The sequence below is a fragment of the Crotalus tigris genome, unplaced genomic scaffold (genome assembly GCF_016545835.1).
Source record: "Crotalus tigris isolate CLP2741 ecotype Arizona unplaced genomic scaffold, ASM1654583v1 scf7180000018368.3068619, whole genome shotgun sequence".
In the NCBI taxonomy this organism is placed as follows: Eukaryota; Metazoa; Chordata; class Lepidosauria; order Squamata; family Viperidae; genus Crotalus; species Crotalus tigris.
This window is the reverse complement of record NW_024096968.1, coordinates 434,583-452,130: the sequence shown is the minus strand read 5'-3', so window position 1 is coordinate 452,130 and position 17,548 is coordinate 434,583. Positions and strand designations below refer to the sequence as shown.

Sequence of the window (17,548 nt, the reverse complement as noted above, 5' to 3'; positions counted from 1 at the left end):
ATTTCTTTTCTAATTTTTTTTTTACATATACATATATCATATACATATGTGAAATCCTTCACTGGTTTGTTCATTGTCAGAAACATAAAAATAATGTTTAGGCTTTGTTGTGCCAAAACAACATTATGTCAACTTATTAAAAAGAAAGATAGTAATCATTACGAATATGAACACACAAAAGGAGATGAGAAGAGAGTATAGTATCTCACAGCTTTTCTAGCAAATTGTCCGCAGACTGTAAAGGGTTAACTCTTAACAATGGTAAAATAGGGAAATGTATTTACTGTATGTACAGAAAAATTAAAACAAATGTAAACTTAATCTTGAAAATATTATTTCAATGATATATAAAAACAATATCCACATAAGTGAGAGTCCTTCTTCCATATAGTGAAGGATCTCTCTAAGTGCCTTCATTTAATGTGAAATTGCCTTTGCAGTACCTGAAAAAAAGGGAATGGAGATTTCAAGGGAAATTCTATGATTAACTGACAGGGCAGCCTATCCTAACCTGATGCCCTTCAGACTGAACTATGTATTTTCCTGTAGTCCAGTGTTTCTCAACCTTGACAATTTTAAGGCATGTGGACTTCAACTCCCAGAATTCCACAGCCAGCAATGCTGGCTGTGGAATTCTGGGAGTTGAAGTCCACATGCCTTAAAATTGTCAAGGTTGAGAAACACGGCTGTAGTCCAAAAACAGGAGTGTATTTACTGTATCAAAAGGTTTTTGGATTCTTTGGCTAACTGTATGGAGAAAGGAGGTTTGGGTTGCCTCTTTGTGTTCCCCTGGGGAGTAATTAAGATTTTTAGGCAAGGTCCTTCCTCTTCCCCCAGGTCCTCATTTCTGGCTTTTGCTCAGCACTCTATATTTCAGAACATAATCCACTCTATATTTCAGAAAAGCCTGATTAACAGTTTAATTGCCCAGTGGATAGTTGGGAAACATCAACATTTACAGGAAGAGTAGCTTATAGGTTAGATAATGAAGACTTGGGTAATTCATTTTTGAGTTTTGGTTTTGCTATTCAGGCTCCACTTGAGGGAAAGGAATCAAAATAAGCATAAGCTACAGTCTGAGGGCAATTGTTGCTTGGGTTTTACATAGGGACATAGAGAGGCAATTACTCTTGGAAATAACTTAAAGGTACGTCTTGAGCAAGGAATTTCAACCAATATTTTGTTACCTTCCTCTAATAACTGCCTTGAATTATGCCTCTGCTCAACTTCCATTTCCCAGAAAAATCACATTATATAAACTTGTACCAATGCAGTAAGGACAAATCATTTTGATGGCAGCTACTGCATATGAAATTGTGAAAAGCTTCAGCTTCAAGTATGGTATACCAATTGTTGCTAACTGTGGGAGGAATGGAACCTCGCACATTCAAATCACAGGGAATCAAATGACTGCCCAGAATCCTTCTTCACACTTGCCACAATGAACTTTAAAAAACAACAACAACCTGTATGTTGTTTTTTAACCACATGATGCAAAGAGGCCAAGTTTGAAGAACACTGATTTAGGATCACCCATTTCATCCCTTCTTTTATAAGATATGCCCTATTTTCCTTGTTTCAGCATCAAAAGGCCAGTGGAAGTAAGCAACTCTCTCTCTTTCAGTGGACCATCTCTCAGTGTGGGGAATATTGAAGGGGTCTGTCTTCCATTTTAATTCTTTTGAACAGGTCTCAGAAGAACCAACATTATAAAAAACAGAGGATCTCTTCCTTGCACTTAAAATCTTGACCAATCTTCCAGGCTGACATGAGGTAAAATAAAATGAGATGCCTTTTCTGTTCTATAGTGAAGCTTTCACAAGACTTGGTCTTTGAAGAAATAGAGCAACTTGCATCCGATCTAGTAGTTTTGTTCTTTAATTCCAGTGGAAAAATAAAGTGCCACAGATGTAAAGAAGCAAAAACACAGCACACATTTCCTGTTGATTCTCTTTTACACTTTCAGGGAAATGGGGTAAACTAGAGCACTTGTACATTGGCCAGATGGATTTATATGTTCTACTTCTGCTAGTATGTTCTACTTCTGCTGATTTGTTACCATGTAAAGCTTCTTTAAACTCTTAAGAAGAACAAATATCATATATGTGTACACAATCAGATTTTACAGAGAACTATACTGCAGGTGATTATGTAAATAATCATAGAAGAATGGTGCAGAGAGTTCACCTAGAGGCAATCTAATTTGTTAAAAATGACAAATATAAACTGAGCCTCAGAGCTGTTGCAAATGTCAGCCATGCTTCTTCTTCAAGTGATACAGATGGAAAACAAATATGCAAGGTTCTTAAAACTCTGCAAAAGAGGTGATGCAGAACTCTGCTGATCAAAGATGGCTGCTATATTTTCAGTCACTTCAAGACAGAAAGATAAACTAATCACAGCAAAATTTTAAATATAAGCCACAACTATTACTGAGGCCAGCTCATCTGGAACCAGTGGAAGAAGCCACATTATCTCTTCTGTGTCTCCTTATCAGAAAATAATCAAGTATAAATTCCATCTTTGTTAAGAATGAAACAAATTGGTTTTTATCCACACTGTATCTCTACAGTAATAACATATAGTCTGTTGAGACACACAGATACGCTAGTTACATTCAAATATACTTGATGAGTTTTAGTTCTAATTTAATTTTAGGTGAGGCTTCTCACTTAATCCTAATCTTTGATCTGGCACTGTTCAAGTTTCTGGGATTGCCATTCCTATAATCCCCAGCCAATGTGGGTGAATGTCTTGCTGGTTTGGAGATAACAGGAATTGCTATTTAAAGAAAATGTTGCATTGCTGTGTCTATACAAGCCAGAGATGAGCAAGAAGTTTTCAATGGACTCAGAAATAGTTTGGGCTCAGTGAATGTTGTAAATTTCTGCCACGGACTGAATTAGAATATTCCCTCACGTAGTTGCAATATGTTTTCCAAATGTGCTCCCTCACATTTCAAGGATTTTTTTTTTCCTTCCAAAGCTTTGTAATCTGAAAACCTTTTAGCTGGAAGATACTGAGAACTGAATATAATCCACCCTTCATGCAAACTTATCACTCAGTTCTAGGTAATTATATATGGTATACTTGATCAAATTTTTCAAAACTGTACAGTTGAATAGCAGACTAACCTCCTTACAAACCTTTTCCCAATTTCCCAGGAAGAACCTATTGAGGAACCAATAATTTCTTGATTTAAGAAACCATGATTGCCCCTGATAAATCACATAGTCAATGTTAAATATGGGCAATAAGGAAAAAACACTAGTCTCTAATAAATTAACAGTTCAAACTTCCTAAAGCTTATAAATAAAATTTCCAGAAATTCCAATCAGTTCAGCCAAACCTGCAATATTTTCAATCACAATAACTGCATAGCACATAAGAGAAATTCACTTAAAAGGAATGATATGCATTACTAATGCAAGATGTATTTTAATTTCAGTATTGCCAAATTATTCAAATTCTCCCATTATAGGTAATAAATATAAGCAGCATGATCTCTATCCTGCTTCTAAAAAAATACACTTCCATAATTTTGAAAAGACAATGGCCAATGTTAAAATTATTTTTTTCATTTTTTTTCAATTGGAAAAAATTAAAAATTGTTTGTGTCATAGTCTTAGCCTAATTTCCCTGGTGATATCTCCAAAAGATTTCCCCTCCCCAAATGATCTTTCTCATTGCATACAGATAATTTTATACTGATCACCTTAATGCAAACTCAAAATGAAAAGCAGGGTTCAAACTATAACAATTCTTAACATTCAAACATACCCAGAACAGTAAAAATACTTGAAATATTTTTCTAGAAATCCTCACAACACTTTGGACACATAATATATGCAGATGGAGATCTAAAACTGAAAGATGAGGCTTGCTTACGAACATAAAGATTCAGAACTTAGTTAAAACATGCCACTGTATCTGTTAATTTCTTTAAATTCCAGTACAGTGCTGTTAAAGTTATACTTTAAAAATTTGGATATGCTGAGATAAAGCAACCTTAAACAATTTAAACAGAATTTAAACTAAAGTGCTGATTTTTAGACATCTCAGTCTGTTACAGAGTGTGAATGCATTGCAGCTTTGCAGAAAATAAAACTGGGAGCATATTGTACAAATGAAAATTAAATGGAATTAATGTACCACCCAGAGATTCCCCTTGAAAAGAACTTCTAATCTGGCTCAAAACACGTCTCAAATAATATAAACACTGCAAGATACCACTATAAGGGTCTAAAAGAAAACACATCTAAGAAAAATAACAGGCAAATGCAACCAAGGGGGGGGGGCGCAATCTGTTAAAATAAGAGCTTACTTGTTTCTCTCCTTCAAAATGCATTCGACTCAGTGCAATAAATAGGACTTAAAATCTCAGCCTAGCTGAATTGAATTCAGTGATGCACACCTCCAAGGACTTTAAAAAGTTACAATAATCTAACTGGGCTGGGTATCAACTACACAAGAGTTCAGCTTGGAAGTTTGTAATCCGGAAGGAAAATCAGCTATGCTTGTTGGGGCTCTGGAGGCCACAATGCTGCTGTCTTATGGAATGCAGTTATTGGAGTGATAACCGATCCGGTGGGTCAAAACTGAAGAGCAAGACTTAAAAATAAAGACATTGTGAAACTGGCAAAGGACACACAATGCGAGACAGAGAGGGCAACTCTGTTCTGGAAAGCTGTTCTCGCTGCTTCCAGACACAGCAATAGTTTAAATATCAAGGGATCTAGCCTGCAAGCCTATTCCCAAGGGTATTGTAATTGCTGATATGAGCTGCAGAATTTCATGAGCAATTTTTAGATCATATACAATTATCCATACCCACCCAAGTTTCAAAACCCCTGGGACTGAAAAAGTGATCCCTAGGGATGTTTAAAAAAAAAAAAAAAGCCATATGGTTGTAAGAGATTTGGCTATTTTACCACAAGCTTCAATGGCAAAGTGAAGTAATATTAGGAAAACCTTTGACATATAAAAATATAACCAGAGACGAGTGCATACACTACTATAGGAGCTTCTTACCATAGACCCTGACCATAAGGATTTTATATATATAGAATTTGAATGCCCATGTGCCAATGCTTGCAAACAGAAAAACAGAAATACAGCAAAAGTTAACATAAGTACCTAGTCCCTATCCAACGCCAGCCAAAACCTTCTAATCGCAAAAGACCTAATTATAACTGCACCTATCAATATAAATATTTCACAAGAGCATAGGCAACTATTGTATTGTGATGCATGCCCTTGCCTAGATGTGGATATCCACATCAGCAGTGCACCCATATCTCCCATGCAAGGTAAGTGTAACTACAATTTAGTTTTCAAGTGAGCAGAAAAAAAAAATACCGTTCTTTATTTGTAAAAGCTGGCTCATAACATGGCTCCGTGGTTATATAGGAGAAGCTTAATCATCAATGACTGCAGTCAACACATCAACAAAAAGGCAGCTTTATGTTAAATCCAGATAGGTTCACAAGTGCAATGCCTGATGTTCTGCTCTATAAGTAAATGTAACGTAAAAGCAGACTTATTCCTCTGTGAAAAATTACTGAGCTACCTACTAAGGTTGTAACAAAGCCAAAGCCTGCTTGACCCCTTATTTCAGGGAAGAACTGACTGCACTCTTGGTAATTTACAGCACACCCTCTGCCTGCCGCCACCATAGGCACCTTGGAAGTAATAAATAATTTGAATGCCCCTCTGCTTCTGAAAAGAAATAGACACAAATACATTCATGAATTGCAGCATTTCAATTATTGGCTGCACTGCTATTTCCCCAAGGCAACAGTCATCACGGTGCACATTGTGAGCAAGTGTGCATATAAAGCTCATTCCAGCTTTTAATTGTGTGATTTGAATAGCCATCTTGGGGTTTGTTTCAGCCTTCTGGAAGCATCACAAAAGAATCCAGTAAAAAAAGCAGAAGGCGCCCAACTGTTATCAAACCTCTTTCAAGAACCGTACTTTTAATATTAAGCCTAACAGGCTTGATTCTTAGAAAGTGAAAGGAGTACGGGATGGGGGGGGGAGAGAAAATGGAAACATGAATACAGACAGTTAATTCTGACATGTCATTATGTGCATGGAGAAAATTGCAATCTCTCTCCTTTTGAGCACAGAGATCCAGCTAGGTGGTGGTTTCTTCTTTCTGTACTAAGGCTCTTATCCTAAATCATGCTCCCTACTTTCCAACTGACTGAGTAATCTCTGAATCAAATCCAGACTATGGAGCAACCCACAGTTTCACACAAATAAAAAAATACCTAATATTCTAAGGAGGGGGTGGGGGGAGGAGAGGTTTTGCAATTGGAGGAAATGCATTTGTTTGTTTGTTTGTTTGTTTGTTTGTTTTATATCCTGCTTTTCCTCCAGGAGCTCAATTTAATATCCTCTCCAATCTTTGTATGCAATCTTGACCAAACTCGTACTAAGCCCTCAAAAAGTCCATGTAACTAATTGGCATTGACTCTACTAGATGAGTGGAGTATATCTAATCCGTTGCCTGGCTGCCACGTGGGTTACTCCAAAATCTTATAAAGCTTGTTGATCTGCAAGAGCAACAAAGAGCAACCACTGTTTTCCCCCACTGATCCTTTTTTCAAGTGCGTGTTTATATGAAGAAATATTGAGTCAGTCACCGTGTAGATGGGTTCACCACATTGTTTTATGCCATGGGGTATTTCATTTTGACTTTGGCTCAGTATATTGGCAAAACTAGCCATTATGGTCGGCACAACGGAGTTTGATTAAAATAAACTTGAACTTAGTGCAATGGGTGAAAGGAATAATCGCCCACACCGGATAATTCCTACTATGCTGTAGTGTAGTCATTCCAAAATGCAAAACTAAAAACCCTGCTATCCTAGAATCTGCCAACACCATCAGTAACACTCAACAAACAGTCATGGAGGCTAACCGCCAACCGACCTAGAAGGGCTCTTGAATAACTCAGCTTAGTCTACTTTAGCTATGTAAACACCATATATAGTGTTAATATAGTATTACTGTCTCACACATGTGCAGAGAAAAAAGTAGTTTCTCTGTTTTCAAGGGATAAGTTTAACATTTCTCATATGTATCTCTCCCCAGCCTTACCGAGGTCTCCTTCCCAAACTTTTTACAGCCTCATTTTTTCCCCTGTACTCCATTAGTACAAAGCATACACTGAACTAACACAACCCCTTCCTTCCCACTTTTTAAAAAAGATGATGTAAATCCGTCCCATCATTTTACTGCCACCTCTTTTCATTTCAACAAGGCTGGCAGTCTGCTGGCTTTTCTGAACTCTTGATGAAAAATACTGGATTCAGAAACATTTGCCACTTTTTGGGGGGGGGGGAATCTTTCTATTTTGGCAGGCACTAGCAATTTATCCAGCAGCATAAATATCAATTTAGTATTCATCACATAAAATGATAAATCATGACTGAAAAATGAAGGAAATTTTTCTTAGTTACAGGTGGTAAGAGAGTCCTATCTTAATGAGCTTCTGATGTGCACCTTATTTAGCAGGTACAGCTTTCTAATAGTGATTGATGCTGGGAACTATAATATTTGTGGCATCTAAAGAGCCACAAGTTACCGGTACTAAAATAGAACAATACTTTAATTGCACTTATAAAGAATGTCCTGACTACTGACAGCTTTTATTTAGTATTCTAAATTTAGGATCCTAATTCAGAGCTTTCACATGTGTCACCCTGTCCTTTTCTTATCTCCCAGCCTGACAGAGCCTAGGGGATGTGTCTTTTTTTACACAATGTATCCTCTTCAAAAAGTGGGCAAAGAAATGTACCAACTCCGCCTAGAAAATAATGCCCCTCTAGGGCATGTGTTCTTATCTTTGAGCTGCCATTTCTGGGTTTAACGAGGTGCCCTTCCACAATTTTCCAAACTTCTTATTCCCTAGAAAGCCTTTTTCCATGGCTCCTAATTATAACTTAATCCTCTGTTATTCTGGTTATTTCTTTTCTCTTTGGTTTACGTTGCAAGATGTTTCTCACCCCCAGGAAGAGTCAGATGTAACACCATCCTCTGCAATGGGAATGAGACCACTCTAGGAACTGTAATAATGAGAGAGTTCTTGGGCTATATTTTTTTTTTAAATCAGGAAATACAATATTGGTATGGGGATAGACAGACATCTCTGTTAGGTAATTCTATAGCATAGGGGAACTGTTGGTTAGCAAATGGGGACTGCAATGATACCAGATTTCGATCAACTAGTTTATAAAGTGCCTGAAAATACTTAAACATCTGAAGGAGGATCGTAATGCCAACTGAACAAAAACATTACATGCTACTGATATCAATACAACGAATATATGATTATTTGCTGTTGAGAATCATTAGGGTAGCATTGTGTGCAGATAGAACAGAGACGGTTATGGTAGAAAGTTTCTATCCAGAAACATGAAAAAAATAAGACCTGTTTCGGTTGAAATCATTTCTACTCACTGAAGGTCTTCATCTAAATATTAACTTGGTAACTCATAAAGTTTATCACAATGACTGATCACTCAATAATCTAGTTACTGGCGTATCTTCCACAACGTGTTGTTATCGAGCTTGGCAACACATGAACATTTTTGTACCCAGTCTCTTTTACATCTTAGCTTATCCGCTGACAAGGCTTAACAAGTTGATAAGCTCCATTTGTCTTGACATTCCCCCACGGCCGAACAGCAGCAGCAGCAGTTCAGATGAAAATTACAAGCCAACAAAAGAAGACCAACATATGACAGAGAGATAAATATACCATGACATCTCTCCTGTCCCATTCCAATGTTTTTGAGAAAAAGGAGGACTGGATCAATTGCTCTATGATAACTTAACTAGACAAATGCAAGTTAGAAGCCAAAACATTTCCAACAACCTGTACAGAAACAACAAAATTTACAACTGAAAAATGTCACTAACACCCATTCAGGCAGATGTGTTAATTTTTGTTTGTTTCGCAAAGGACAGGTTATTATCAAAGAGAGAGAGAGCGGTGTGTGATCCTTCAGCCTGCCTTAGTTTTCTTAAGTAACTTTCTGCTTGATACTGGGAGTTTCCGGTCGATAGTCCTTCCTCTCAGAGACATTACGCTTCACCTTGGCACTAACAGGAGACTCCTGATTTAATGAAGGGCTGGAGTGGCATTTCTTCAGTCCAGGACCATCAATCTCACTGGTACTCAGCAGCTCCTTTCCTGCTCCTTCTTTGAGAAGAGACACGTAGATTTCATAACGGGTTTTCTGGAAAAAAAGAAAGAAAAGACTCGGTCTATAGTGTCACTTCTACGATGTGTATGGAAATAATTCACAACAAATTGGATGCCTAGCAAGTAAGCCAGCAGAGCAATATTAGCTAGTGAGTAACAAGAGCATTCAGAAGTATATCCTGCTAACTGAAAACCGAAGGATGTGTGTTGGCTCTTTCTCAGGAGAAGCATTTGAATTTTGAATCTTGTATTTTGAAAGGAAAGGCAAAGAATCTTGTCCAAAGTAGTGGATTTAAGAGTGTGGAACAACTTTCTCCTTACATTTAGTAAGGATCTTCAGTCTACACACAAGACTTAGGCAGACTAATAAGAAGGATCGTTATTGTTGCCTCAACTTGTCCTTTCCTATACTTCCCCCTTTATCCCAACTTAATCTGGAAAAAGAAATGCTTTCTGAAAACAATAGAATCCCTCTCATTTTATGCCCACCTGATCACTATGTAAAGTAGAAAATTCAGCAATGGCAAATGGAGACACATTTACTTATACAATTCAGAAGTTTAATTTACTAGGTATTCATCTTTTCATGCAGATTATGAATATTATGATTTAGCATTTTGATGTCTAAATAATCATTACAGATTGAACTTAAGTTTTTCTCTATGCCATGTGTTTCAGTATGGTATGGATTTCTAATTATTTGTAAAAGATGCCATTGCTGGTCTTCAGCCAGGCAGACTGTTGCGTTTTCATGTATCACTTCACTGCCACAAATTTCTGAGCCCAACAGGCACCAAATACAAAGCGTAAAAGAAGATTTAACATATTTTTGAAAATGCCAATGGCTGAATCTGTTCACTCTCTAGAAAACCACGACTCCTCTGTATTGTGGCAGTTTCATCTGCAGCTTCACTCATTGGTGGCGTGATTAAATCAGATAACTAGTGGTGATTAATCAGAATTCAGAAAAAGGCTTTTAAAAGGTGCAAAATGAAGATGCTAGAATTTCTAGGATTACTTATTTATTGACATGCATTCTGAACCTTCCCAATGAATCATGACAAATTTTGATGAAGTTCTACCAAATGCCCTACATTCTTTAAAGGGAAGCTTATTGTCAAAATTGTGCTCTCCAACGAAGGGCTTTCTGTAATTTCAAAGCATGACTCAGGTAAGCATTGCTATACAAATGCAGGAAGATTTCAAGGCTTTTTTAAAAGAACACAAGAGAAAAAGCAATGGTTGCGGATGAGCTTTCGAAAGCCTTGGAAGAGATGGATTACAAGAAAAATCAATTTGACAGTTAAATGAAATAGTCATGTGCTTAGTATTTATACTTCCAGCAATGGTGAAAAGACAAATAATTATATGAGCATGTCACTCAACAATACGGAACTAGTGAGGTGAATGCTGATAGCATTTTGAACTGATTATGCTTCATCAGATAATGAATAAGCTGGAGATCTGAACAGCGAGGAAATGGTGCCACAAATGATGACTGTCATCTAGCAACTATTCTTCAGCCTTGGAGTTTTTCTCCCTCTATTCCAAATTTTTAATCTAACCTTTTTTTTATAGCTCCCGCCTTCTGGGACATCTTATCCACTGAGGTGAGACTAGTTCCCACCCTCCTGATGTTTCCTAAGAACCTTAAGACCTGGCTCTACCAGATGGCTTGAGGACCCAATGGGAGAACTTCATACTGGAAGTAGTTGACTAATTAAAATTCAACCCCATCTTCCCTACCCCACCCCACCCCACCCCACCCCACCCCTGGTGTGTCTGACTCCCTTCTTTGCCATGTTGTATTCATGGTTTTTTAATCCGTTGATGTTTTGATCTACTGTGTTTTTTAATGTTTTTCAATGTTTTTATGCTGTAAGTCACAAAGAATCTTTGGATACAAGATGGGCTGCATATAAATTTAAATTAACAAACAAACAAACAAATAAGTAAGCAGCTTTCTTTTAAAAATGTTTCTCAGGTGATATTCTAATGAATTTTCATTTTTTTATCTATTAAGTCTATATAGCAATAGCACTTAGACTTATATACCACTCCATAGTGCTTTACAGCCCTCTCTAAGCAGTTTACAGAGTCAACATATGGCCCCCAACAATCTGGGTCCTCATTTTACTAACCTTGGAAGAACGGAAGGCTGAGTCAACCTTGAACGGTCAGAATTGAACTCCAGGCTGTGGGCAGAGTTTGCCTGCAATACTGCGTTCTAACTCTGCCTTTTCTTTAGGAGCTTAAGGCTCCCTTCATTTATCCCCACACCAACCCTGTGAGGAAGATTGACCCAAGAACATGACTGACCCAAGACTGACCCAGTGTGTTAATTGCTGCACAGGCTAATCCATATATAATCCATATATAAATGGTTTGTTGGGAACTAAAACATTGAAAACCATGGCTCTAGAAAAGTGTAGAATAGCACTGCCTATAATTTAGCTCAACTCCAGAACTTAAACCCTATTCCTTATAGTAGTCAGTCACTGCCATCCAGAAATGGCATCCATTACTGTTGTTCCATCCCTAGTGGCATATAGGTAGTTCCTTGTAATTCAAATGACTAAGAGAGGAAACTTCCTGCATAGGTTAACCCTATAAAGAATGGAGGAAATGCCAGTGTCAAATGAAGACAAAGAAGCAGAATTAAAAAGGCAAGAGTAACATGAGAATATCACTGTCTTCCTAAATTATTATAGACTGATTCTTCAAAAACTAACAGCCTAGTTCAGGAGTAGGCAACCTTGACTCTTTTATAACTTGTGGACTTCAGCTCCCAGAATTCCTGAGCCAGGAATCCCTGAGCCAAGGTTGCCTACCCCTGGCCTAGTTCAAACAAAGCAAATACACATCCGGTCCACCATTCTACATTTATGCTTTACTAGACAACCTGTGCTCTGCTGGGTCATCATTATAAAGGTATTTGCTTACTTAAAAAGAAAAACAGAATGATCACTGGTGTGCAAAAAATCAGTGGGAATGGGAGCAACTTCTAACTTCCTGCTGGTTTCCCCTCTGACTTTCTTTGTAGGAAGCTGGCTTGGAGCATTGGGAATGACAATCAAGTAACTGCAGTGGAATGCAGTTGCATAGCAGCAATGAAGTAGTCACAATTTTGCCAAATTTTAATCTCATGAAAGTCATAGGTCCTAGATTTTAATTGTATTCTGTAAAGTTAACCCATTTAAGGTAAATTGATTCAAAAATGTTGTCCTATGATGCACTGTTTTGCCCAACTGAAGATTACAAACAATGGAACAGATATGAGAGTCTTAGTAATACATAGACATCAACAGGATAGTTTTCTCCCATTTAGACCTTTTTGATTAAAACATGTGGCAATCTTCCCTCCATTTTAATTACAGTTAAAAACTTTAAGCAGATATAAAGTCTCGTTACTCATTTGCTGAAGTTCTATGATCTCTACAATGACTATCTTTAAATTAGTGCCCAGTCTTAGTTGACCACAGTATACCTCAAATTCCAAATAATGGTCTTTCAACTTGTAGTCTTCAATCTCCTTGCCCTTAAGTTTCTTATCAGGTGGGTAGGAACGATGTTCAGCTAGTTCAGTAGAGACTTGCTTCAGTTTGCTCTCGTGGGATTTTAGCTGGTCATCCTGCAGAGGTAATTACATGGCTTAAATTAGAATGAACCTCTAGTGCATTTAGTAAAATAATTTTAAAAAGCATTTCTATTGCTTTAGGAGTGTTCAGTTCCTAAATCCAGAACTCAACTATCCCTGGTTCTTAAATCAGCAATTCAACTATTACAAGGATTTTAATTAAATTAACAAGAATTTTCTAAACAAAACTTAGAAAGATCCATCCATCATGTGACCTAGATCAGTACAGGTGGTCCTTAATTTACAACCAGTTGCTTAGTGACTGTTCACATTTACAAGAGGCCTCCCTTGATAGAGTAGAGTAGAGTAGAATAGAATAGAATCTTTATTGTCACTTTAAATGAACACTAGTCAGCATACATTAAAATGAAATTTTGTTGCATTCAGCTCTCAAAAAATACCATTATTCATATACCGACATACACACACATACATGACACAGAGAAACATCAGAGTCTAGTTCAAATGTACATGGTGAAAAAAAAAAAAGAATCCTGCAAATACTTATAATCTAGATTCAAAGTTTGAACATTCCCCATCTCCTAAATGATTGCATGACTGCACTTCGGACACTGAGCATTCGGGCTGCATTTATGGTCATTTACCGTGTCCCACAGTTATATGATCATTTCGGTTTTGTCGATAGCAAGCCCTTGGTTAGCTTTATGACCACAACCAATACAAAAAGATTATAAAATCAGGTCAGTCACTTAGGTGACCTGATTTATGACTATCACGAGTTGCAACCATGATGGGCAGGCTCCATAAGAGTCGTAACAGAAGGACTACTGGTACCTAACTTGTAAACATATCATGGGTCAAAGGAGAAATCACTCTGTTGGCTGCTACTGTTGTTGCCCATTTCCACATTCTGCCAGCCTAGAAAGAACAGCTATGTTCACAGTTGACTTGGAAATCACATAGCCAGCCTCCATACTACTTTTGGCATCGTGACTAATGAATCAAGTGCCCATATGCATACAATTATTTGAGAATGATTGCAAGGGAGAATAATACTGGAAGCCCTGTTTGTGCAAGCTGTAAGGAGAGGGGGAGAGGGGGAAACAAACAAACAACAATTACCTGAGATAATTTGGTGGTGGAGGCAGGTAAGAGAGGGCGGCTAAATTTCTTCTGGGATCCAATTGCAGCTGGAAATGGTGGGGCAGAAAAAACGGCCGCTACAGAATTGATCTTATTGATCCAGGACTCCATTTCTTCAGGGCTCCTGTGGAAGAGAGACAGATTAATCAGTGACTCTGGCTGGCCTCAGGCATAAGACTTGCACATTCTCTTCAATATCTGCACTGGCATAGAAAGAATGGCTAGTTTAGGCCACTCTTATATATGCTTGCATCAGAATAAGTTTCTCTTGCAACAACTCAGGATTTGTCCCTGAGTGTAAGCCACATTTAGGAAAATTCCATTCATCTGTGCTTCATCTCCATATTTTTCTTCCTTTCTTCCATCTTTTGTTCAACAGTCTCTTTCTTGCATAATGCATATAATCTTTGTTTAGCAGCCACAACTGGAACCAGCAACTTGATGGTTGAGCAAAGCAATTGCTGAAGAGAAACATCTCAATTTTTTGACCTTACTTCAGCTTTCATTTGCTTTATAGACATACAAAGGTCATGAATGTGAGTACTAGTTGTTAAATTACTCTTTCGTCACCGCTGCAACTGCAAATGATCACTAAACAAGGCAGTTGCTAAATGAGGACTTCCTGTAAAGAGTGCTTTCCTGTTAAGCTTCAGAACAGAGTAATAATCTTAACTTAAGTTTGAGTCAACCAAGGCAGAGTGTCTGCAGGGTATGGTTAAAAAACATCAAGATGGTGGCCATCAAGGGCTGATTAAAACTCTGCCTGATTTTCATATGCTCAGGAATAATTTTGATCACACTATCACAGCTGCCAATTTGACTTTTTTTTTTATCATACCCTCCAAACACTCTTCTGGAGTCATTCCTACAGTTCATTGAATGACCCTGAAACACTGAAAGTTTTAAAGACGAGATTGGACAACCATTTGTCTGAAATGGGATAGGGTTTCCTGCTGAGCAGGGGTTGGACTAGAAGACCTCCAAGGTCCCTTCCAACTCTGTTATTCTGTTAACCTAGGCTTCTAATTAATGACATCACAGTCCACTTATGAGGGGTATGTGGTGCTCTCTGACTTTGGTTGTTTTCTTGCAGACATTCCATGACCCAAACTAGGTAACATCATCAGTGCACTGATGTTATTACTTGGTTTGAGTAATGAAACATCTGCAAGAAAACAACCAAGCTCATAGACCACTACACACTCCTCATTTCAGCCCTGAACTACAAATATTCTCTAAAGTCCACTTAAGTGATCTAGGGACATTGCCACTCCCTTTCTTCTTTCCAGCAGAAGTAACCATTACAACAAATTAAATTTTATCATTAGCCCCTAACCCAGTGTTAGGCAACTTTGGCTCTTTTTATGACTCGTGGACTTCAACTCCCAGAATTCCTGAGCCAGCATGACTCAGCTTGGAAACCTTTCCCTTTCCTCTCAGCATGGCTGGCTCAGGAATTCTGGGAGTTGAAGTCCACGAGTCATAAAAGAGCCAAGGTTACCTACCCCTGCCCTAACCCCAAATTTAAATTTAATATTATTTACATTTCTAGTTTCTCCGCTAGTAAGGTGGATAAGGGTCTAGATCAGCCTTCCCTGAACGTTTTGATGCATTTCAGTGATCTGCAAAACACACCCCTACAGCTTTGACTTAAGTCTAAACCCTGGCTCTACACAATAGAAAAAAATTATCTGCATTGCAGCTGTTACAAAAGCCACGTGCATGTCTCTTTTGTAGTTTTTTCCTCTAAAGTTGAAATGACTAAAAGGATTCATTTTTTTTAGCTATTACTTTGAACAGCTTGTCCTGACCTTGACTTTGATGGTTAAGGCTTAAAAGCTGCATGTTATATATTACCACATATGCTAAGGTGTGCTTTTTCTTCCCCACCCCTGTATATATTATAGCAGACCTATAACACAGATTTAAGGCCAAGACAGTTTTTGCAACTACTGAATAATTCTGCTACTTGGGTTGCCTGACTAACACTGGAAACCTCTAGCAAGATTTTATAGGCAAAGGATGGACCTCAAACAGCTTCAGTATTTACTTATGGGAGCCTGCAGTCTTTTATACTCAGAACTGAAAAATATAGTTTGAAAAAAAGGGAGAGGGGGAAAAACAAACTTGAAGAGGACCCAATGTTTCTAAGATTTTTTTTTTTTTTTTCATGAACCACACCATGCAAGAAACCAAACTGGAACCTACTGAGCTTGAAAAAGCAAAACTCTCCAGTCAGCTGTCTTCAGTTTCAGAACATTTGGCTTCTTCTCATAGTCGGTTGCCTTTGATGCTAGCGCATGGTGAACGCTGACAGCATTCTTAAGGTCATCCTCTGATAAAGCCTTCTCTGGTTTGTATTCGTCCTGCAGAAATTAAAAGGGTAGATTTATTTTTTGCATGTTTTTTTTAAATCCTGGCTGCAATCAAACAGCAGGCAAGAACTCAAATTGCTTTGTAAACAACCACCAGAAGTGACAAAGGCAAGACCATGTTGTTACGATCCTATACATGTTTACTGCAAATGAGGGATGGGTGAGAAAGTAACTTATCTTGCATTGCGATATGAAATTACCCCCATTCACTCTTATTAAACATATCTGAAGTGAAAAGCCTACTATATACCCACGTGGGTGCACAGAAGAATACATCTTGCAGAGAAAAAAATGATTCAAAACACCAATACATCTAAGTTATAGATATGAAAACAAAAGTTTACTCTTTCCATTAAATTATAAATTAATATGGAAATCTGTTGAGCGAAGTTTTTATTAGATTTATATCCCCCTTTTTGAACAGGAGCTCTAAATAGCATATATGGTGCTTCTTCCTATTTGTCCCTGCAAGATAACCTTTATTGTCATTTTTTTAAATGTGGGCACAATGGCACACATCGAAAATGAAATTTAGTTGCCCGCTCTCAAAGTGAAACACATACATGACACACACCTAAACATACTATATACAACATAACAGCAGGTGAGGTAGGTTGGGTTGACCAAGAGCAACTGGCACAATCACTCAATGAGTTTCCATGGTTGAAGGTGGATTTAGAATTCAAATCTCTCCACTCCTCCTCCACTGCCTTAACCTCCATACTTCACTGGTTCCAATAAATGGTAAAAGTTGGAAAAATTAAAAAAAAACCTACTTTCCTTTCCTTCCCTTCCCTCCAAGCATTCCTCTTAGTGCTCAAAGTGAGATACATATATTTTTCCCAATTTTTCCAAAGGTAAGAGTGAGTGGCTCAAAGTTACCCAATCGCTTTCTGTGGTTGAATGACATTAATCAACATTTAACCACCATAGCACACTGGTTGATACACTCCCACTTCTAAAACCTTCAGATGAGTTTAAGAAATATCCTAGAAGTACAGAGCACAGGGCTTTTGTGTAGAAACAAAGCCAGCATCCCCCTCATTTTGCCATTGCAATTTTTCTCCTTTACATCTACCTGGTGAATGTTCTGTACAGCTGACATCTTCAATTACAAAAAGACCATTAAGATAAAATGTCATGGAGAACTCTGAGCAAAAATAAAAATAAAAATAATGCCACGAAATGGCATAGAAAATGTGCAGTAGAATTCCA

General features: G+C 37.7%; 1 protein-coding gene across 7 annotated transcripts in view; it reads right to left on the bottom strand.

The window, feature by feature from the left end:
• Positions 1–776: 776 nt before the first annotated feature.
• Positions 777–17,548, bottom strand: part of PSD3 (pleckstrin and Sec7 domain containing 3) — a 185,849-nt gene continuing 169,077 nt past the window's right edge. For 6 of the 7 annotated variants that reach the window (XM_039350978.1, XM_039350976.1, XM_039350977.1 and 3 more), the window contains 4 exons: positions 16,167–16,324; positions 13,938–14,082; positions 12,705–12,848; positions 9,036–9,251 (listed from right to left, as the gene is read on the bottom strand). In XM_039350978.1, coding sequence (XP_039206912.1) covers positions 9,036–9,251; positions 12,705–12,848; positions 13,938–14,082; positions 16,167–16,324 — 663 coding nt within the window. Of the gene's footprint in view, positions 9,252–12,704; positions 12,849–13,937; positions 14,083–16,166; positions 16,325–17,548 lie in introns of all 7 variants that reach the window. The other variant, XM_039350975.1, reaches the window with a different exon arrangement.